General features: G+C 36.2%; 1 protein-coding gene across 1 annotated transcript in view; it reads right to left on the bottom strand.

Annotated features, from left to right (window-relative positions):
- The window catches only part of Gycalpha99B (guanylate cyclase 1 soluble subunit alpha 2), a 48,013-nt gene that overhangs the window by 9,713 nt on the left and 14,017 nt on the right, over positions 1-24,283 (bottom strand). The window contains exons 2-3 of the mRNA XM_003693825.4: positions 11,513-11,586; positions 10,311-10,393 (exon numbers count right to left, since the gene is read on the bottom strand). Coding sequence (XP_003693873.1) covers positions 10,311-10,393; positions 11,513-11,586 — 157 coding nt within the window. The remainder of the gene's footprint in view (positions 1-10,310; positions 10,394-11,512; positions 11,587-24,283) is intronic.

Below are 24,283 nucleotides of genomic sequence, written 5' to 3'. Positions count from 1 at the left end.
TCTGCTATGTCACTTTAATTCTCCCTCGTTTATTTCAAAGTTACACCTATCACTGTAGAAGGAATGTAAGGATGGAACGTAGATCTAATTTGCAGATCGCTCTCTCGTTTCGTCTGGGAAACTCCATGATCCACTTTAGATGAGCAAGAGAAGATATTTTTCTCGGGGAAAAGAAAAAAAGAGAAGCATGAAAGAAAAATCAAAGTAAAATCGAGTTACTTTGATTTTGCTTCATCACCTTGTATAAAATTTTTTTTTTCAAAACCACATTTTCGTCACTTTTTAATATCGAAGCGAATCTCAAACTTTGGAAATTTAATTTCTCAAAAGAAAAAAGAAAAAAAGAAAAAGAAGTATCCATCCGCTTCCTTCGTGAATTCGTGATACGAGCGCATAAATAACGCATTAAACGAACCGGTGGAAGGCCAACGAAAAATGTGATTTCGCCTGGCTTGAGAGCACACAGGGATATCTTAGAGAAGCTGCACCCTTCTCCTGCTTTTTTTTATTTTCTCGTCCCGCAATCTAGCACGAAGCACGAAGGCGTAGGAACACGCAACACTCGTGTAGGAGGGGATTCCCTTGTTCTCAAACTGTGGAAATCGATATTATTTCTGAACGTTAGAAGAAACTTAACAATTCAATTAGAAAACTGTTAACAATAGCTAGACGCTGCTTTCTTGTTAAAAAAGATCCGAACTGTGTTTCTTTTGGCGTACCTCTTTTTTTGTTTTTCTTTCTTTCTTTTTTTTTTTTTTTTTTTTTCTTTCGTCGAAGACGAAGTTCTATTGTCAAAGCAATATTGGGGCAACAATACGGTCAAACGAAATATCACGGGCTTCTTCTTCAGGCCCCCTGTTTGAGCCGCGTTCTATTGGCAAACAGGGGTAACCGGTTCACAACAACGTTTATTCGTGAATCGATTTCGATGAAGCTTGGGTGTACCGCCTTTGAGACCAGGTTGTGATATTCATGATCGAATTGGGACAATGCGTCGAGAGCGAACACTTTGGAAACCAAAGACCTACCAGCTGTGACACACGCCTGTGCGAGTTTGTGCCTCTCCGATACGTGATAATGTTCAAAAATATCCTAATGTTTAATGAGCTTAATTAAGAGGACGTTATTTATTGATAAAATTAATTATTCGTTTTTCTCGTCATTATTACATGTCGGTATCTTTCTCGGTAAATAGCGGGGAAAAAATTGAAGAGAAAAAGTGCTTTCAATCTCCCAGCGTGCGTGAATTTTTTATCAGACTGCAGATTCTATGCAATTATTGAAAATTTAAACGTACAGAAAGTACTCATAGAATGAAAAATATTTGATGTACGGAAGAGGGAACAAAATATTCAAAGTAAAATTTACATAATTGATATTTAAGTGATAAGAGACATATTTCTATTCAAGTTCATCGTATTCATCTCCATGCTCATTTTACATGTATATTCTATTCATATTCAAATACATTCTGCTTAAATGCGATACATCTGCTTATTATATCTAACAAGGAACAAATGATCATTAATTTTTTGAAATTGAAATAGTGAACTTTTTCACATTTATGTGACAATGCGTACAATTTTCAATTGATTACGAATCAGAAATATAATTATCCAAAATGACTTCTAATTTTAAGATTATCATTCAAAGTCATTTTACTTCATACCAACTGTTTAAATATTACTCAGTAGCAATATCAATAATTTTCCAATATCAGAGATAAGGTAAATTTTTAATTTATAGAGAGTAAATTTATAGACATATAGAGTTATAGTTAGGAATATAAATAAAACTTTCAGTAAGATTCGTATCGCTTCAAAGAAAAAAAAAAAAAAAGAAAACGGTCACGTTATGTCACGACAAGTTTCTTTCTCTCTCCGGCAAAATGGTGTATCGATCGAGATTGTACGTGCACCGTATCCACGCGAGTCAATGCTAGAAAGAGGTCTAATACACGAGATACGCCTTTTCAAGGCGAAACGTCTCGAACCACTCCGAGAGGTTCCAGCACGAGAAATCCTTTTTGCGCTTCGCCAACTCGAAAGAACGATCTCCCGCCACTCTCCCTTGTTATCTTTTATTTTTTTCCCTCCATCCTTTCTTCCCGGTGTCCTTCTCCGCCTTTATCACTCTCGTGGCGTCGTTATCGGCAACAGCCGCGCTTCCATCCATCCCTTTGGAAAAATCATCATGGTGTGTTGTTCCTTTTCCAATAAAAACGAGTTCTCGATTCGGCAATAAGTGGTGATAACAGTAATAACGCGTTTAAATTGGGGGAAATTGCGTTGAGAGTCGATGGATCTTTCAGCGGTGGGTAAAAGTGGTTTTCCATCCTAATTGCGCGAGAGGCCAAGCTGTGCCGCGTACCGCAACGCGGTCAACAAAAGGGTTGAGCCGTGTTATTGCATTATCCTAACACCACGTCCACCAGCAAACATATTTTTCTCAATTTTTCTCGATTTCGCTCGCAGCGAAAAATTTTGAAAAATATTTTTTCCCCGACGATCTTAACAACGAGGTAAACTTTAAAAATACAAATTTGACTCGTGGAAATACGTCTTTCGGAACGAAACTTTGGAAATTTTTCTAGAAATTAGATTGTTAGATATTTGATTATGATTATGAGAATATATATATATATATTTTCCGTACAAGTAGTGCCGGAAATCGTTGATAAGGTTCCGACAGACTGGTCGAATTTGAATACGTTACCCCTCATATTGATTGTCCATGATGATTAATGAGACGTTCGCTGAACGTGCTCCAATGTAACTAGAGTACTTGACAACCGAATGCAAATTGGGTTAACATGCCCTCGAAGATGAAGGATCGAACCAGAAACCACCTGACAACGTATATCGTATCTCATCGAATATGCTGCACTGGATTCTCTCGGTGGATCATTAAGATCTATCTGTGAAACCGCACCATTATTCAAAACGGGATCTTGAAGATCTTCTTTCGCATGTGCGAGCGCCGCGTGATTTTATAAAGTGGAAAAATTATCGTTTCATCGTGGAGTAGGAATAAGCTTTCTAATAATGCTTTAATAATTCGAAATTACTTAGTTTGCGCGATAAGAGACTTCGTCAAACTAATTAATTAACTAATTAATTTTCTTCCTCGCAAAAAGTTTTCCACGATTTTTAAACAGTTTTAATATACAGAGTAAAGTGTGTTTGCTATGATATAAACAGAGGCGAGCTAAGACGTAAGGAAAGTCGTAAATTAAATTATCGGAGAAGCGACAACGTCTGATATCTTGAGACTTGAAGACTTAATTAGGGCTGTACATTGAATTCTCTTTTATGCTTCCTCCTCTCAACTAGATATTACGGCTTGCGGTTAATGATGTTTAATTATTAACTCGATACTAGTTAATTTTAATATTCTTTAAAAGGAAAAAAAAAAAAAGAATTCGACATGATTTTTAACCTATGACTTCGATCCACGATCCTGAAAATATTTGTATAGCGTGATATAGCGAACTCGTGTACATATCATTGTATGAAATATCGATCCTGCGTTAAAAATTCCTCCCACCCCTCCGTTCGTTGAAATTGACATCTCAAACACGATTACTTCAACTCTCGACTGATTTTACATTCCCTCTCTACATCATATCCCGCGTTTATTTATATTCGAAAAATGTATAAACATCGTCCATCACGGCCATCGTCCATTTGTTTTATCTCCATGACCATTATCCCTTTAAACGGATTTTCAATTCAAAGGCGTTTAGATGAGGATTTCTTCCGTACACCTGCACGGTCGATACTTTCATTAAGGAAGACAAAAAGCAAGAATTGGGCCACTCCATTGTAATACTTGGTTTCCATTACGGATCCATCGTGTAATAAGTTTAACATGTGGACGGCAAATTAGATCGTAGCGTGGTGGTTTAACGATTCGAGCACGGTCATAGGTTTTGAAAGTTTCTGCCTGGCCACGACTTACAACCACCTTCGAACGCGATAAATGTCTATCACGGTTAACTGGGTGGAGATAATTACGGTAACTACTTTCTAAGTGTTCTCGAACAATGTAGACTCATTTTAAGACCGGCTCTGACCCCCTCAATTAGCGCTTGCATAGATCATTGAATATCGATGATTTACGCGCTTCTGATGCAATGTATACGGCCTTTTACGGATCGTAAAACGTTGAAAAAATAAAAGAGAAAAAAGAAAACGTGTAAAGAAACATTTGACGATCCTTTTTCATTCCATCTTTTATGGACGTTGTAAAAACGAAGGAAGTGGTATTGATTATGAATAAATCGTAAGTATGCGTTTATAGGGTACGTGGAATACTTGTAATTGTAAAGAGAGAGCTCGACACACTGGAAGTTATTTCACGTTAATCTTAAGAACAATGTTAAACGTGTTTTGATACAATTTGTTTTAAGATCTGTGCTAAATCTTTATAAAATTACGCGAGTGTATATATAATTTTGGAATCAAGAAACAAGCGTGAATATCACGAGTTTCGGTGCTATATTATGTCGAATCGATGCGATAAAGTAAACATGGTCTATGTAAATAAAATATAAATTTCTCACGACACGATATTACACGCGACTGGTGAGAACATATACAAACTTTATGAAGTACACAAAATGTGTATCTAGCCTAAAATGGATATAACTTAATATTGGATGAGAAATTGCAAGAGTTATAAATCGTGAGTGATTTAACACGTAAATCGAATTTTTGCGACTTCCAGATTTTTAAATCTTCGGATTTTTTACGTCTGGATTTTTCTCCAATTTTTTTGAACTTCTGGATTTATGATTATCTTAAATCTCTGGAGAATAAGATTTGAATTGTTGGAGTCTCGGACTTTCAAATTCTTAAATATGAATATTTTTGAATTTTTTGTTTTTAATTTTGGATCTTTGTGTTCTTCTTTGTCTTGCAAAATATTTCGAACATTTGCAATCCTTGAATCGTTGGATTTTTCGATTTTGAGCTTGAATTGCTAGATTTTTAAATTCTTGAATCTTCGAATTTATAAATATATAATGAATCTTTGATGATTCCAGAATGTTTGAGGAAACGTTGGATTTTCTGGATTCTTGGATTCTCAGAGAACTTCCAAGTTCTTGGTTTCTTAAAGTTGAACTTTTGAATTCTTCGATCTTTGGAATTTTGCGTTCTTGGAACTTTAAACTTGCGATATCTTAAACCTTCACATTCTTAATCCCACGTATTTTAATTTTAAAGGATTATCATAAATTTTTCGAATTATTCGTTATCATTATTATCATATTTTATTCAATCTCATATTTTATCCGATCTCATATTACCCAAGTGACCATCTCTATCATATTTACCAGATTAATAATAATAATTAAACGGGTCAATCTTGTTTATAAATTACGTAATTGTGTCAAATATCGTTTCCACTGATTTATTATTAGACATTCATTTTTAATATTCCGTTTTGCGTTAGGTCAATGTATCTGGTAACATTCCTGTCGGGTCCTATATATTCAATAGTATCTCTAAACGGAACCCAATATCGTCTCTGTTGAGTCCTGTACGGTCCATATTGTCTTTATTGGGTCACACATGTGTCAGGTCATTTCAGAGAGACCATATGTGCTTCCTATTATGGGTTGGGTTAAGTTTACCACACAAATGGCAATATAATTTGATCAAAAGTATGCGCCGCATATGAGAAAAGCAGCAACAGGAATTCATGTAAATAAATAATATCAAATTCAAGAAAGCAAGACCTTCACTACTTGCGAATTCTTTTCCTTTTTCCCCTGCTTCTACGTTCTACGTTGTTGCTTACGTTGTACTTAAAGATTCTATTATACGTATGCATTCTTCATTCTCTCATTGTAGGAGAAGATTTCCATAAGGGAATAGAAAACATTGCGCGATTTGATTCATCTCCCTTATTCTCATCTTCCACGTCTTCCGACGTGGTTTCGGTTATAAAATATTCAATTCGGATAACGTTCATTCGTTCCACTTTTCTTCCAAGGATACGCAAGTAGTTTCGTCTCGAAGAGAACTCTTCTAGAATCGATGGAAGAACTTCGAAGGAGAGTTCAAGATCGTCGACGAAATTTTTGCACGTTCAATATTTCCAGTAAACAAATCAAAGTTTAAAGGGATGCTCGAATAACTGAAACGGAAATCTAATACTTATCCTATTGAAATTAAAATTATTTTCGAATTCAAATTTTCTGTATCTGCATCGTCGTTACTTTCCATATTTGCACTTCAATGAGATTAGAAAATGTAACATCCAAAAATCATTAAAATCGAAACTTCGATATTATTGGTATAACTCTTTTTACAACAAATGGAGGATCTCGAGCGATTTCTCGATCTTGAAACTTTGAAAAACTCGTGAATCGTTTCGAGCATAAGGGGATCGATTAGATAAGCTCTAAACGTAAATCGATAAACCTAGCCGATATCTCATAAAGTACAATCGAGATTATGTTATAATCATGGAACACGATCACGGTGGACGCGAATGCAATTTTCTTGGACCGCGTTACCTGCTCTCATTAATCTTTCAGCTCAGGGATTACGTATACATGTATCGTTGGTCGTTACCGCATCGAGATGAAAAGTTTGGCACACGGGATCGTTTGTTGCGGATCTACGCAACGGCCATCTCGTTAGAAACGTTGCATCATCAAGATAACGCCACGAGCGTGACTGGCATAGTTGGACGTGGAGTATTCTCGTTCTATCGTGAAATTTGCATTTCTACGGATAATTATGGGGTCAGCTAGTTATATTTCGAATTCTCGTTCGAGGGAAGAGATTCGAGAGTTCGCGATAGGGACGCGTGTACGTTTCTTCGAAACCGAGAATTGCTTGCAGCCACTTTTTTCTTTCTTTCGTTTCGGAGTCAGAATATTAAACTTATTTATTATTTCAGAGAGCGTTAACTTGCCAGTACTAGAAAAAATGATGCGTATAATAATTTGTTTGCATTCTTTGTTCGATATCCTGACAGTTACTTTCGTATCTTCGTATCTAGGGAATGGAGAATTAACTCATCCGCAATTCAACTTCATTGCTCCGCGAACACGTGAAATTTACGTACGCTCCTTGGGAATTGAAGAAGCAATTTTGCCCTGGGTGTGAATTTAACGAAACGATGTGTAAAGTAGATGAAAATACGAAACATTGTTTCTTAGATTCTTGCAAGTGTCTAGCAAGAATTTTTATTGTGAAAAATTAAACACGAACTAATTAATTCTGAATTACCATTAAATGAGATAACACTATTGAATTCTTTGAAATTTTGAAAATTTTCAAATTTTCGTCGTGCTACGGTTAAATTAGAAGACTCACACCGATCCTTTGACTGTTCGATAAAAAATTTTTTCTCAAATTCAACCTAAATAAATATAAATTCTATCACCATACAAATGAATAAAATCCTACGAAATCGCGTCGAATATACAAATTCTCCTCCCCTTTTTCCGACGTAAGGGTAAAAAAATTTCACGCGTTTCAATTATAAACAACCGATATGTTGTTCACAATAAATTTAATCCCGTCATTTTTCCATCACAAGTTTCGAGCAAAATTTCACGTCGTTTGTTATATATTTTTTTTTTTTTTTTCACAGATGATTCAAATTCAAATCCTGCCGCGAGAAATCCCATTTTTCTTCCCTTCCATTATTCGCCACCTCTCCTCCCCTCCTCCTTCAACCGCGTCGAAATCATCGTTTTCAATATTCCCTTCCTCCTCCCCTTATACGCGCCAATGGTCGATATATCGGACAAAACGCGAGAACCGTGTTTAATTCTCACAGAAGAGAGAGAGAGAGTGAGAGAGAAAGCGCGCGATCGTATATTTCTTCGGGCTTCGAGGTGTCGCATCGATCTTCCGATGAAGACGCGCGAAAACGAGCGGAACGGATAAAAGGGGATTACAAATTGTGCCCCTGTTACCCAAGATGGAAACGGCTTTGAATATTTTATGCCGGCGGTGGCTCGATATCGATTGGTTTTTCGCGCCATTCCCGCGGTCATTCAATTAAAAACTCGGTCAAGCCTGTATTAACGAGCGGCGCCCCGTTATCAGCTGCCCGTGTGAAAGAGCAAAGCGGCCGAGGAAGACGGTTAAAGGGTGGGGGGGATCACGAGGAATGGAGGAGCTCAACGAAATTAGTCCCCGGATTCCCCGGTTGAATGAAAAGATATATATATATATATAATATGTCGACTATTCTCTCTATTCATCGAGTTCCAATTTTTCCTTCGTCCTTTTCCTTCTCCTCCATTCTCTTTTCTTTCTTCCTTTTCCCCCTCCTCTATTAAAAAGTCGCCACGTCGCACCGAAAAAGGAATCGTTGGAGGACGGCGAGTAAACTGTTGTACGTTGCAAGCGAATTGTTCGTTGTTCGGAAAAAATATCATCCTCTTTGGGATGAGGATATATCGGTTTTATTTTTTTTAAACGACGACCGAACTGTATAACTCGAACTGTGTGAACCGTCTCCTTTGAAGGAAACTGATACCCGTATCAATCTTGTTCCTGTTGTAGCGGGACAACAACAAGGACGGATTCCTTTTTGGGGATGATCACGATAGAATACAGGAATGGAAGGTTTCGTCTCTTTGTTAGGGATCGGTAAGGTGGTTTCGAAAGGGGATGAAAGGAAATCGAAATGTTTCGAGAGTAAATACGCGATAAAATAGCTGAGGTTTTCTTTATAGTGGAATTTGAATGCATGGAATTTGAATAAGAATGTTTTTTTTTTTTTAACGATTATTTTGCAAGAAGATATTTGTAGGCGAGATGGTGAGAAGAAAATTTCGGTTGGAGAAAAATTTCACGCGCGCAAATCTAATATTTCACGGTTCACGTGCGAGATATAGAGTGGGTTGGCGATCGAGGTTTCACGGTGTAAAGCAACAGAGGGAGATCCGTAAGTGGACGGTGGTACTTTCGTACGCGGAACACGAAGCCCGAGAAGTATCGCATAACTTTTCGAGTGTAGAGATTCGAGGGAAGATTTGCCGGGTACGGCTTCTGAAAACGGCGAAACGCCAATAATCATCGGCGCGTTCTCGATCTGTTCTAACTATGCTTGAGCGAAATATGAAGGAAGTACTAACTGCTTTTGAACCGAACGAATTGATTAATTAATTAATTAAGGTTCTCTCTGCGTGTGATCATCACAGTTTTGATAATTTTTCCACGGGACGAGGTAGGTTTAGATTTATTTAAGGGTTCGATTAGTAGAGTGCGTGATATACGTCAGCACACTGGATTTCGAATAATTAAATAGCGGGTCAAATTTTTATAAACACGTATAATTAGATTAGAAGAAGATGGAAAATAACGACGATGGATCTTTTTTAATATTTTATGCGTTTTCATGTACATGTGCTCATTTCATTTGTGCGTATTTAAATTTTCCTTGCCCATCGTATTGCAGTTATACGCAATACGTGATTGAATAATATTTAGACAGCAAATTTAATATATTATGATAATTTGATTGGGAATTGCGTACAGTGTACATTAAAGAAATCTCAAAATGATTAGCAAATATATTAAATGGAAATGTAATTGAAAGTGATAGAATATATATATATTTTTTTTTTATTTAATAAGTCATTTGTTTTTATACTTGCGAAGAATAAAAATGGCTAACAAAGCTTCGAAAATGAAGGTTTGAGCGTCTGTCGATGAGCAATCCGTCAAGCAGCAACCATTTCACAAAAGTTTCGACGAATGAAAAATTGCGGCGACATTTGACAGTGACATTTCGCTCCTGCATCGACATTTAAATAATATTTGATATTACTAGGGGCGGCATTCCCCCAAATATTTGATCGCAATCGAAAAATTATATTTTTTATATTTAGATAACTTTAAGCATTTACAATTAGTTTAGGAAAAGAATATTGCGATTTGCTAAGTTTAAAAAAAAAAGGAAAAGAATAAACTTAATTCAAACACCGAGAAAATTATTGCTAGCCAGAAACGTTACATTTTCAAAACTTGCAAAACCCAAAGCGGAATCGAACGTGTGTTCGTTAAATGAACGTTCCCTTCGAATCATCCTTCGAGAAAGAAGAAATTTGCGTTAATGAAAATGTTTTCGAAACTTTATAGAACTATTAATATTTTCAAAATATTTTTTTTTATTAATAGTAAAACAAAATGTCTCTTCATACTATCTACTCAATTAACCTTTAATTCCAGCCAATATACCAATATACCAAATGTTAAAATAAATGGTAAATTCAACCGTACACACATCAAACGCTCTGCCATTCATACACACAGTTAGCAATAACATCTTACCGCAGTCATAACTTAACGTCTCGTAAATGTCCTCCAGTAAGTTATAGTTCTCCTCGGCCTCGACGTTGCACAGCAGCTTCTCGCTGAAATATCGAGCAAAACAGCGTGCGGTTAGAAGGCAGCTACTTCAATTAGAAACTTTCGCCTGGCATCTCATCCCCGACCGATTCCTGCGCGATCTCTTTCCACCTTCCTCGATCTCGCAAATGCGCGGAAACGCGCGCGTAAACAAACGTTCACGAGCATTCGAACCACTTTCCAATTCGATTTTCCAACGAATTTAATACCAGCATCGTCGAACGATGCCTCTAAGTTTTTTTTTATCGGCGATTTTTCTCGAAAGTTATTTCGACGACGATGAACGACGAATGGAAAGAAACGATTTTGATTGGTTATTATGGTATTCGCGAGAATATTAAAAACTGGATGAAAAAAAATGGCACCGATTGTTCGAAAATGATTGATCAAAGTTTTGGAACGAGCGAGGATATTTCCAATATTTTTTTCAAAATTGAAAATAAATTTACTCGAATAGAATAGAAGAGGAGATACATTTTTATTAAAAAATTTTTTTTCATTCGAATATTGGAAATATACGTTTTGATTTATCCTAGTTTTCGTGTCGAAAGTCCGCGAACATTAGGTCGATCTCCGTAGTTCTTTTTTCGAGATGCAATTAACCTAATTATTTATTAACTCGAACGATTTGATAACGATATTTAAATCGAAATATGTAATAAACCATTGGTTTCCTATATATATATGAAATGATGGATATTTAGTTCGTTATAACGCGTATACGCGAAATATTTCTTTTCCAAGCAACAATCGGCTTAATTAGAGCATATACGAGGGAATTTTCCATTTATATATAAATATTTTACATGCGTATCGTGATATTCGCGATAATATCTTTGAACGAATTCGGCACTCGAGTAACAAAACGAGCTCGTACCATGCATTATAGCTCATGAATGTTTCATCGTAAATTTATCCTTTCGATAACAATAACCCGTTTCAAACTTTCCAACCCATTATTCATGTTAATTCGATTTTTCTTATTCGCGCGCAATTTCGTTTGACGACACGAGAATTTTATCAACCCTTTGATCAACCTCTGCCCCTTCCCTGTACGTTTTACCTTACACTCGTTTATGCAAGCTCGCTTTCAACGCGATATATCCGCAAGGAGAAATACTTACAGAGATCTCGCGGTTGGGAACGATTCCTCGCCTTTGCTCAACAATGCCCCAAGAGCCACGGCAACCACCTCGTTCTGCAATAAAAGCGAAAGTCACGGTGTACTTGTCGGGGAAGAAGATGTCTTCGTTGGATGAGACGCAACGATCGACTCACGCGTCATCGAATGGAATCGGTTGTGAATTATAACAGAAATTGCAACACTTGTAACATGAGATAGTTCGAAGAGGTTTTGCTCTTCGAAGAATGTTTGCTCATCCAGCGTTGGAATGAAAAGTTATTTTTATTTCGAACGATACGTCTTTCGTGATTCGAGTTTCGCGCGAGTGTGCGTGTATACACGCTCTTCATAACTGGATTTATTTTACGCCGACGCGAATTTTATATCTAATTTTAAAGCTTTTTCGTTTATTTATATCTTGAATATCGACTTGATGAGATACGAGGAGGGTTTGTAAGGCAACATTTTTTTAAAATATAAAATATGAAGTTAATTTCTATATTATTCCATTACGAATATGGATAAACAGTAAATCGTATTTGAACTTGATATCGATAAATCAACATGTGATATTGAGTAAATAATTTAATCACGCGATATGAAAATAACGAAATTAATACATTCGCATCGCACATCCTTCGAAAGTTTCAAGGCCGGTGAGAAAATCCACCGAAAAACTTTATAATATTCCTGCTCTAGAATTTTCAATCAGCTTAATAACTCGATCGATTTCACGTAACTTGCATCTCATCGATAAATTACATTTCCTCTGTCGAAGATACGAATATCACGATGCCAGCAATGTGCATGGCATGGTACCGTTTCTCGACATCTTCGTCACTTTAAAACCATGAGAAATGTGTCCACACTTCTATCCCTCCGAAAAAACCCATAAAGCTATCCCGATGTCAGGAACGATTACGACTCAACGATTACTCTTTTCTTTCCACGACTTTTTCCGATCTACGACACGATACCATTCAAAAGTGTCTCTCCTCCTCTTTCACTATGCACGCGTACACCGTGATGGAATTAATAATCACTCCGTATAAATAATAGAGATCGAGCCAATCCAACTTTTAACCGTAAATTACGACTGGCCGAGAATTTATCGTTCCACTTGATCTTCATCTACTAGGACAACTATTCTTCGAAGGGAAAGGGAAAAGAGAGAGAGAGAGAGAGAGAAGAAGAAAAAGAAGAGGAAAAGAGAGTTTCTACTCTTAAAGAGGTTATGTGGCACGTGACCTTCGATTAAATCGGTTCTGTCTCATCCGATTGAATTACGATTTGCATTATTCCTATCTGCTATCCTGCCCCTAATTCGGACCTCGTAACTTCCACTCACGATTAACCTTGCTTAGTTGAACGCTTTCTAATCGACCATTGAATTTTCTTCCTTATTTACGATCCCATTTCCCCACCCCTGATATCCTGATATTCAACCTCCTGATATTTTACAGATTCGATAAATTATCACGGAAATGTGGGATTATGAGTCAGTGATTCGTGAATTGTCAGTTATGCTTGTTATTATAATTTATGCGAATTTAGATAGTGGTTTTTATCAATAAGATGTTAAATACTGTCATATTATTAGATCAATGCGTATATCGTTGTATGGTAACCTTTTACATAATTATTGAAATGTTTCGCGAATTTTTGAACAACTTTCCGAATACTCTCTAACTTCAAAATTTAAATTATTATCATTTCGATTTGTTAACAACTATGCTCATTACGAAACATCGGTATTCCGACAGTTTCCTGGGTGTACACATATACACATATCCTGCGAATCGGAACATACGATATATCTCCCGGAATGCAGCGTAAATTTCTAATTCGATAGCGCTGATCCGTGAATCCTGATCACCGGTTGTTCAGGATACCGTAAGCTCGCGATGCACAACCTAAAATCAGCCGCGATAATATAACCGTGAAATATCCTCCCGCCAAAATTATTAACTCAATCCAGAATGACGTTCACCACCGACGAAACACAACTTGGTAAGAGTTTAACCCTTGGAAAATTGGAATGGAATGGAGGTTAGCCAACTCGTATGGCCAGAAGAAGCGAAAAACGAGGAAAATGTATCGCGTGGAAAGAAAGGAGAGGCGAACGTGCAAACGTTCTCGTAAAAGCGGATCGAACGAATTCCTTTATGATCCGGTTTTCTTCCGGGGATCGTACATGGAAATGCGAGTTTTCTAACGCCACGAGACGATCCGTGGTAAGAAGTGGTCGGGAGAGAAACGTGGCTTGCATCGATCGATAACATAATCTCCATTGTCGTCCGGGGATCCGTTACTTTTGTTTGACTTGGACACGATTTCTTGCTCGATGAAAAGTTTCTAAAGGTTTTTAAAAGGAAGTTGGCGGAAAACGCTAACGTCGAGTTGATTAAATTTCTTTGTCCTTCTCTGAAACTCTTTCTCCTCTTCCCTCCCCTCCCTCCCCCAAAAAAAAACAGAGAGTAAACAGTCGAAGGAGCAGGCAAATGGACGGAGAATTTTATCTCTCGACGCTTTGGATCTTCCTTGGCAAGATCCGGAGAGCGGCGCGCTCGAATTTTCAGTCAAACTTTTTTCTCGATCGAACAATAGCTTTGTCTCCGTTACGCGGAACTTCCACTTCTGCCGATTCTACTTTATTCCTCTTCGTACATACGAATTTTTTCCCCGGGAGAAAAGAGGCGGAGGAGCAAGGGGAGAGAGAACTTTCACTTTTGGAAAAAATTATCTGGGAGAATATTAATTTGCCCGAGGAAGGTATACGATAATGGCGCTGTGAAAAATCGAATCAAAATTTCAACTTTCAAATTTGAAAAAGATTCCGAAGGATTCATCATCAACACCTCTTTTCCTCTCACGATAATTATGATACGACAATCGAGACAAATTGAAAGATATTATGAAAATTATAAATCGTACGAATCATAGTGACAAGAAGGGAAGACGTACGATCGGCAAAATACATTGGGTAAATTTTACCCAATTTTTTGTATTCCAATATCTCGGCAACCGTCCTATTTTTCGCTGCCTGTCGATGTAATGCATCGAACTGTTATCGAATTTATTATATCCCACGCTCTCGACGACATCTTTTACACCTTCCCCCGTGACGTGACAGTTTTTCGATCGCTGTTCCTACCCGTTTTCACGCGTATGATTGATGAGAGGCATCGACGCGTTACGCGTTATAACATGTGCACCCAATCGAACGCGTTATTTTCATTATCGGCCGTTAATCGACGACATAATTGATAATATAATTGATCGATTCGAAATTCGAGCTCGATCGATCGTGGTCGCGATTCGGACGAGTTCGATAAGATTCGATCGATTTAACTTAATCCTAGACAACGATCGATATGTAAATAACTCGCGGGATAATCCGTTCGAATATTGGCGCTGGTGTTTCGAATCGGTCGAATTAGAGAACTCGAACTGGTCGATCAAGCGAGGAGTGCGAAAATGAGGAAAGAGCATTAGAAGCGAAAGAAGTTGAGTGCGATTAACTCGTGTTATATCGGGGTTGAATCGAATTTGGCAAAGAGTGTTTGTTTTTACACAATTTGTGTCGATAGTGGTACTCGAATCGGTGGCGCCAGAATCGATAGGATATTCTCTGGCACGATAATAGGAAAGTCGGTCGAACCATTTGTGAGAAACACGCGTCTCGGCGAAACTTTTCATTTTTTTTCTCTCCTTTCTTCATTTCTTCTCTCTCTCTCTCTTTTTGACGCGTTTAGAGTAAGACAAGATTTTCAACGAGCTTTAAAGATATTATACGATATACTTGGACAGACCGCGTTTTATGCATGTACCTCTTCTGCTTTCTCTCCTTGAATATGCATCAGGCCTTTTTGCGCTCCTTTCTTAGCCTCGGCTTTTATTAATGCGTTCAAAGTTGTTGCATTGATTTTTATGCAAATGCGAACACCGTGGCCCAACAAATTATCTCTTTTTCGTACAATAGCAACCGAGATTAAATATGCAGTAATGAAATGTAATGAAATATTAATTCGATTCTGGACTCGATGACATTTCTTTTGCAAATTAAAAAAATACACATCAATTTTCACAAAATGAAGCGATCTGGCAAATTTTGATCCACGTGGGACGATAAGCTTAATCTTCATCTCCAATTTCCACTTGCACGATTTGACGAAAAGTGTCGTGAACAGAATTCGAGTTTTCAATCGATAAAAATACGCGTCAGGTATGCATCCTAGAACGGATCCCGACGTGGCCCGACGGGCAACGTAAAATTAATTGTTCCAGCCATCGCTGGACTGACGCAGAGACACTTGGAACGAGGAGGAAGCCGAGGACAACCCTGCGAATTGGCCTGTTCCATTTCGTCGAATTGGATGGACAGGGGATCCGAAACTTCGTTACTTAGTCAAATTGTCGGGAATCAAGTTTTCCACGCGCGTGCACTTACGGAATCGGCGCATGGGAACGCAGTTCAGGGTAGCCGTGGAACGTGGAGGTTAGGTTGGGAGAAAGGCGAAGGTTGCCTCGCGGAGAGAATTTCATTTCTTATCGATATCGACGAGAGTAATTTTTAATCCGGACAAATATCGGATTTATTCATCGTGCCATCTGTTGTATATAACTCGCGTTGAGACACGCGTTAACGAAGACTTTTTTTTACATTCACTTTGTACGTCGAGTTAATCCGTTTGTCAGAGTGATTTGCGTAAGAGAAATTAAATTAAATTGATACGTCTGTGCTTCGTTGAAAGAAAGAGGAAAAAGTGCGTTTACTTTTAATTTAAAATTGAAAAGATTAACAGTTGAAGTAATAAAAGTTTAGGGCGGAATGTCGGATCCTTTGCTTTTCAACTATTTCTTATTGAAAACTCGAGTTATTTGATATAAAAAAAGAAAATAGAGATTAAAAATTTTGTAACCAAAATTCACTGATCGTTGATCGTCGAAAAATAAGAGGTTAAATTTTCCAATGGTATTGCACAAAGTGTGAAAATTATGAATGGGCAACCCAGTGACCTATATTTTTTCTTGGAAATGTGCGCTACGTTTTTCTAGGAATCGCATCTATTTTGCCTGGAATTCGAGATAGGTCAGTAAAATGAGAGAGGTCTGATTAAGGATGGAAAATAATAAACGATTAAAAATTATCTCTACACGGCCACGTATGTCTGTAATAATGAAAAATATGGAATGTATGGAATAATCCGTAATGAGTCATAGATTTTTTACTATTGAAATCCAGATTAAGATAGTTGAAACCGGATGACACGAGGTTTAACTTCGTAGTTCTGTACATTTGTTAGATCTACATGATGCGTGCACTATCTATCCTATATATCTCTGCATGTAAAGGGACAAGCGATTGCTCCTATGCTATACCAGATTGTAAATCTCTATGTAAAGATCGATTACAGGGAGATCTGTAATTCCATAGCTTATCTTCCTTCCTATCCCACTCTGCCGAGCTGAATACAAGTAAAATTTAAGATAAAAATTTTTCGAGAAAAGAACTTTGAAACGATGAAGAATACGATGTATTCGTGTAATTTCATTTCAATTTTATCTTATAAATCTCGTTATTTTCGTTCGAAATTTCGAACGAAGAAAAGAAACAAAAAAATTTCAGTTATTACTTCACTCTACCTGAGATATTAATTTTCCTTCAATCTCTCGCAAAAGATTCATACTTAGATCCAAGTTAAAGTTGCAAGATCCAAAATCACTGTTTTATTAACGTTATTAAATCTTCCGTTTTTCCAGCGTAAACTCTTAAATCATCCTCCGCTACCTTAAGAAGTCTTGTAACGTTGTACTACGTTAATGGATGGCCCGGAACATAGATACGGTGCTATCTTGGCCGAATTAATTTAGCGCCATTAATTTCGAACGTTATTAAATATTTTCTACATCGTGTAACTGTGCGGCGAAAAAATCGGAGAATATTTTGGAAAGATACGTTACGTTATTAATTCGAGAAAAAGGAAGCGCAATTCTGTAACTCGAGATAAATATCTTGGTTTATTTTTCATTATATTACGCATCGAGCAAAATTTTTATCATTTGTATTACCGTTTTTTTTATAGTGGTAAGTACAATTTATCCTATATGCCGTTACATGAAAATAAATCTTTGGATATTTAATGTTATAATGGTATAGAAATTTTTTTGAAAATCTTCGAGATAACAGAGTTAAAAGAGCAAAGAAAATGTGAATCGATTCGATCAATTTTTTTTTTTTTTTTTCAATACTAGAAAGATATTACAAAAGTTTATTGGAAAATTGAAGAAAATTTTGGAGGAATTATTTCCATTCTTGGAATATACAAGAGATAAAATTTCTGCTTAATAAAATAATATCTGCTTTATATAATTAGTATTTTCTTCTTTTTTTTTTTTTTACAATCCTTCTCAGTGCTTCTCAAACATAACAGCATCAAGAAAACTTTTTACAAATTCCGGATTTTCTTGAAACTTTAGATCTCCCTTATTAGAAAATCCTTTCGCAAGAAATTTCTCGGGAATAAAATTTGCCCGAATAACGTGATTTTACTATACGTAAAAGCGTCTATGTTTAAATGTTTCGTGCGAAAATATTGATAGCACGATTCAAAAGTCTTCGACACTTGCCCATCTCGAAGGGTAATCATTTTTTAAATGAAACTTGACTTAAAAATTAGAAAAACAAAAACTTCCATAACCTTTCAATTCAACTGTTAAAAATTAATCCATTATTAAGGCAAAAATAAGACGCTTCTAAGCAAAGGATAAATATATCGAATTTATAAATTTTATAATAATAATTGTAGAATGACGCAAGTTTCATTCACATTTTATAAACAAATTTCACATTTTCTCGCGATTCGAATTCCATTTTCGATGTCGGGATACGCAAATATTGATATAATAGCGCGCGGATTGCAAATTTTAATATACACAGTGTACACAATCGAGAACGAAGTTGCATGGATTGGAACGAAACATATGAAAATGCTCGAATCCGTTCTGGCCTGAAGATGCGACAAGTTCGAACGGCTGCGGTGTTTTGATTCTCGTTCTGGCGAAAAAAGGGATGCGACGATGAAGGAACAACAGGGATTACAATTGCCGGGAGGGGAGAAGCATTGTGTTCGCGTACTTTGCTGTTCATTAGAGTCGAACTGTGGCGAAGATTCGTTGGTGAAGTTAAAGAGAACGGTTTAACGAAGAGTCCTTTTCCCCTTGGAAGCTGTATCCGACTTTATCGTCCCACTTATCGTTTTCAATGTGCAAGAAGCGCATAACGGATCTTTTGAACGTGAAAGAGAACTATTAAAATCGCGTTACTCGAGACATTTTGCATTTTCTTTTCTCTTTTTTATGTATGTTCGTATATAATTTACGTGTGAGTTAATATTGGACAAACTTATTTATTTAGGATGTTTTGTTGTGAGAATGTTTTGTGAAAGTTGATCGATTCGTTGGAAAGCATTATTTTAAAGAAACTGTTCTCTATTTTTTTTTTTTTTTCGAATCAGCTTATGTCTATGTATGTTGTTGTTTGAAGTTTCATCTTTGCCTAACGAAACATCTTGTGCGATGAAAATGTGATTGTACGTGTGTATGATTTATTCGGAATTGCTTTATTTCCAGAGCGTTTTTTAAATCATTTCGAGATCGTTTCTAAATCAAATAAATATCATACCATTCGTCTTTCGATACTTTACAACATTTGTTCACAAATATTTTTCCGTCATTCGTGTTTTTCGAGATATTATTTACACGGTCCCAGATAAACCTTATATATTGTATATTAAAATTTTAATTTTAAAAATATACATAATTTATTAGCACATTATATATTATGCGTACATTTTAGCGTTCTTATATGACAATTTGAAAACATTTTCGTTCATCGGATATTCCGCTATTATTCGGAATAAGAATAATCTCAAGCTGCTTTAAATCGAATATCCAAGAGGCTAGTTACTCGAAGGCGAGTAGCTGAAAAAGCAGGCAGACGTGAACAAAATGAGGTCGAGATGATAGAATTACGATGAAAGGGATCCCCGTCCATACGTCAAGTCGGATAATACATATTTATCCAACCTATGGTTTTTTTCCCTTCCCTTCCATCCCACTCGAGAATGTCCATCGCAAGAAAGTCTTCCTCCACCTGTCATATTACGTAACCGACCACAATTCATTCATCAACGACGAACGATTACACGCGCAAATTATGAACGTCTCTCTCTCTCTCTCTCTCTCTCTCTATTAACCTTCCTGTTAAATACACATGCCAACGTAACCAAACTCGAAAAACTTCATAAATCTCGCCAATATTCAATTTTACGATCAATAGCCGCCGTGATTAAACAACAGTCGAACATTTATTTTCTACACGCGTGCAACAATTTCAATTTCAACATTTCGTCGAAATAAAACGGCAGAATCTCAGAAGGAGGAAACGCAATAAACGAAATCCCGTATTAAATATCGATTTCATTATATCACAGATTGGAAGATCGGTTTCAACTTATCCATCTTGAAATTCCCCTACAAGTCATTATAATTCTCGTCCCGATCGTCCCGAGCCGGTTATCCTGTTAGTTTTCGAGGAGCAGCTGCGCGAAGAAATTACGCAAGAGCGGAAGGAAGACAGTTTCGAGCGCAAAATGGGGGGTGGAGGGTCGGTCGGGGCGCTTCTTCTCTCTCCGTGGGTAAATGCAATTGAAATTGCAGTGTACGAAAAATAACGAGATCTGTCGGGGGCAGACAGTTGTGAATGCAATAACGGGACGATTCCTCGATTCGTCGTCGATTTCTTCCCTTTATATGCACGTCATCGGGAAGATACAGTGTAAGGTATCGTTGTATCGTCACGATGTTAGACGATAGATGGAGGATGCAAATGTTGGAATTGAATTTTGGGGACAGAGGCATTGGGAAATGGAAGGAACGAGTCGAAGGAACGAGACGTTGTGGAGGGATGTTAGTTTTAAGTGTATGAAAATATTGAATATCGAATAAGAGGGTGGTGGTTTCTTCTGTTCTCGTTCGATTTATTCGCTCCTTTGTTTTCGTGGAATGTGAAAGATTGAGAATCGATGAGAATGTTCTTTTATTCGTGTATTTTTGGATGTTCAGAGGGTTCAGAGTTAATGATTTACGTCAATATGTTATTCGAATGAACGATTATTACGAGTACAGGAATATATATTTAAATTAATGTGTGTATTAATATATAATATAATAATGTTTGTTACAGTTCAACGAATAATTGATGTTTTATTGTAAATTCAATCGATGGAAAATTTACCATTTGTTATTAATGTAACTTAAAAAGTGTAAAAATAAACAGAGTTGTTTCATTTTTAAGATATCAATTTACAAATAACGAATTTTTCTTAAAATATTTTATATATGTGATTTATGACTATTATAATTCTCGACTCTTCAGTGTATATTTGTTCTTTTTATTTTGTCTCGAAACAGCTGCAAAATTTGTATCTTCATTCAGAACTAGTAAAAATATTGGGTCAGTTTTTTGCCTTCACTTTTTGTTCAAAGATATGAACCGAATACTCTAGTTTCGTGATACTATTTCTAATTCTATTCTTTCTTTTTCCTTCTAAAATTTCGTTTGAGTCTTTTTATAGACACGTGACTGGTGGAATAAGATGTAAGGATAAAAAAATTTAATCTTTAAATTTAAGGTCAAGGATAATTTTGCGGTGATTCTTTTTTTCAACGGATCTTTGTCGATCTAAAAGTGCAAAAAACGCCTATGGCAATCGGGACACAACATTTCTTTCTACCGTACATTGTTTCTAACACATAAAAGGTGAATTCTTAAGCGCAGAAATAGCTTCAGTTCTTACAACTTGTTCTTGTGAAAGTAAGAATGCGATCAAAAGAATATTGGATAATTCTTTGAAGTATTGTACTTTTAAAAAGAGTTCAGAAATAATCTTTTGTCTCAGCTTAAAAATGTAAGAACGTAACTCGGAACGTATCTCAACCAAGTTAATCAGCAAATAAAACGTTTTAAAATAAAACTAGGTTTATCTTAACTTTTATTTACTTCTCATATCATATTTTGTATTTTTATTATTATTATATTGCTTCTTTTGATTCGTGACGTTTATTTTAATCTGCAAAAAAAATTATTTTATTTTCTCATAAAAACCTGATTTATTAATAAATTTCTATAAATTTATTTAAAGCGATCGAATTAAGTATATTTGATAAAAAATATCAAAATTCTTCAATTTTTCAAAATATACAAAACTCTTTCCAAAACTTTCATTTTACATCGTACTCATTAAAAATCACTCATTTTTAATTATAGAAAATTTCTTGAAAATCGTACATCACATATAATTTTTTCGCTTAAAACTTGATCTTTGATCTCATCCTTTTTTTCAACGCTATATTTTCTTTCAACAACGAGAACGAATTCGAGGCATAAAATGTAATAAGAAAAAAAAAAAGAACGCGCATAAATATGCAAGCAATCGTAAGATTACAACGAACGCGCGGAAATATCTGGAAAGTTGCTTATAGCCGATGATGGATACACGCGTGAAAAACAGAACGATAAAGCTGGCTCAAAGTTTCAGAGAAAAGAAGCAAGCGAAAAATTGAAACAACGCTTCTCAACGCTTCTTTCGTCGAAAGTTTACGTGTAACTTTCCCTCGGCGGATAAGCGTTTCGTTATTCTAGGGGAAAAATGCGTTATAAAGTTGGAAACATCGAAATTGCTGTTCCAAATCTCCGTGGAACAATATTTCGCACCTTTTTGCAACGTCCTTTCTCACTATTGCTTTCAATCGATGACGTTTCACGTTTTCGTCTATTTATCGCGTAACCTAACTTAACCTAACCTAATGCATGTGTTTGAGCGCGTGTTGGAAATGCGCCTTGACTCGATAAAACCTTGCATCTCTTCGTGTCGCAATCTGTCGTGCAGAGAGGATTATGAATGTCGGAGCGTAAAAAGTCGTCCATTCGAGAAATTGTGTTATTTCCGGAGAATTAACTTATTAAAGGAGGAGTTTAGTGAAATGGAATGAATAAAAAAGAAATAGGGAGAATGGTAAATAAGAGAGGATAATAGGAAGGCAGGAAATAAAGTTGACCGTGAATATCTTTGTACATCTTAAACGAACTTGAGAGATAAGTATCAAATTAAAAAATGCTTTATTTTCTGAATGATGAAACTTTGTCAGTAAAACGGAATATCGTTTTGAGAGGATTAGATCTTAGAGTTTTTTTTTGAATAAAGTAATTTTGCAATAATTCTAATTTTATAAAATATTCTATGACAAAATTGTATAAAATCCTCAAAAAAAAAAAAAAGAGATTTTAAGAGTTGAAATTTTCTTTCAAAAAATTTGTTCCTAACATTCATAATAAGATTGGAAATTTTGAAAATTCCTTAGATGAAAATTCCTTAAAAATAAAATATAAAAGTTTTTGTGATAGAAATATAAGAAATATATGTTGCATACATGGTGGAATAGTAATGTCAAGTAGTTACACAAATGTAACTGGATGGAATGTAACGACAGAAAAATGACACATATAAAAAAATATCGAAACCGCAAATTCGTCGAGTTAAAGCTATCGAATGTTGTTCACAACGAGCATGACATGATGAACGATAACATTCGAGGTTGGATACACAGTATTATCGTGAAAGTTGTCACAGCATAATAAAAGAGGATCAATTTGAAATTTTACTAGCATTTCGTAACAGTGAGTTTATTAGTTTTTACTATTTATCTATTTGGTTGGATTTTTTTTTCAGAATTTTTGTTCAAAATTTTAAATTTTCAATATCATATCTTTTTATTACTCTATAATAACATATTGCTGTACATTTAGCGTATACACATTTTTAGTGTAATTTTATCCATTTGAAATCTTTTTAATTTTTTTTTTTTTTACAAAAAAATTAAACCTTGCATTGTTTTCGCAAAATTTTCCCATATCTGTAAAATCACAATGTATAATACACAATCCAAAATACCATTCTGCATTTACTCGTTTACACAAATCCATTTTTTAAAATGAAACATCTCTCCTATTAAATTTCCAAAACGACTCTTTCTCCTCTCCTTTCTTCTTAATTTCAAAAAAGTACTCATTCGTCGCATACAATCATTTCTATTAACAAAAACTACACTACAATGAAAAGAGAAAACAATAAAACACGTAAGAAAGTAATAAAGTTCCAAACCTCGTGAATATGACAAGAGAATAATTTCTCCTTCCGATATCTCTTCAATTTTCCCCTAGTCATCCCCTACTCCCTCTATCCTCTTCCTTAAACACACAGAGATTCGGCGCCCCCTTTTAATCGAGCAAGCATATTCGCCCCGCCGCATTTGAATATCGGTCGGTTGTTTCCTTCGCGCTCTCGGCAGCCTGTAACACCGAATCGATCACGACGTTTCCACAGAACTCGCCGCGGGGCCGCAATAGTTGCCCTGGTATCCGGTTCGAAACGCATCCACCAACCAGCCGATTATTTCGAGACATGGAAGCACCGTAAAAGCCTCGAGGTGGAGAGAGAGAGAGTGAGAGAGAGAAGCCGCGTATCGATCGTGTGTATCGCGTGTATTTTCTATTTACACCTCGGCGAGATACGGATGCGGCGCAAAATCAGGGCCACCATGTTTTATGGAAATCTATGTCTTCTACGTGGCGACTGTGCGTTGCGTTTTCGGAAAGTTGGCGAGCTGAGCCTCGCGTAACTTATTCATCTGCGAGTTCTCTTTATCGAAT

Source organism: Apis florea, unplaced genomic scaffold (assembly GCF_048593485.1).
Source record: "Apis florea isolate Af1SG1 unplaced genomic scaffold, ASM4859348v1 contig_3203_pilon, whole genome shotgun sequence".
In the NCBI taxonomy this organism is placed as follows: Eukaryota; Metazoa; Arthropoda; class Insecta; order Hymenoptera; family Apidae; genus Apis; species Apis florea.
This window is presented reverse-complemented; position numbering and strand designations above follow the sequence as displayed.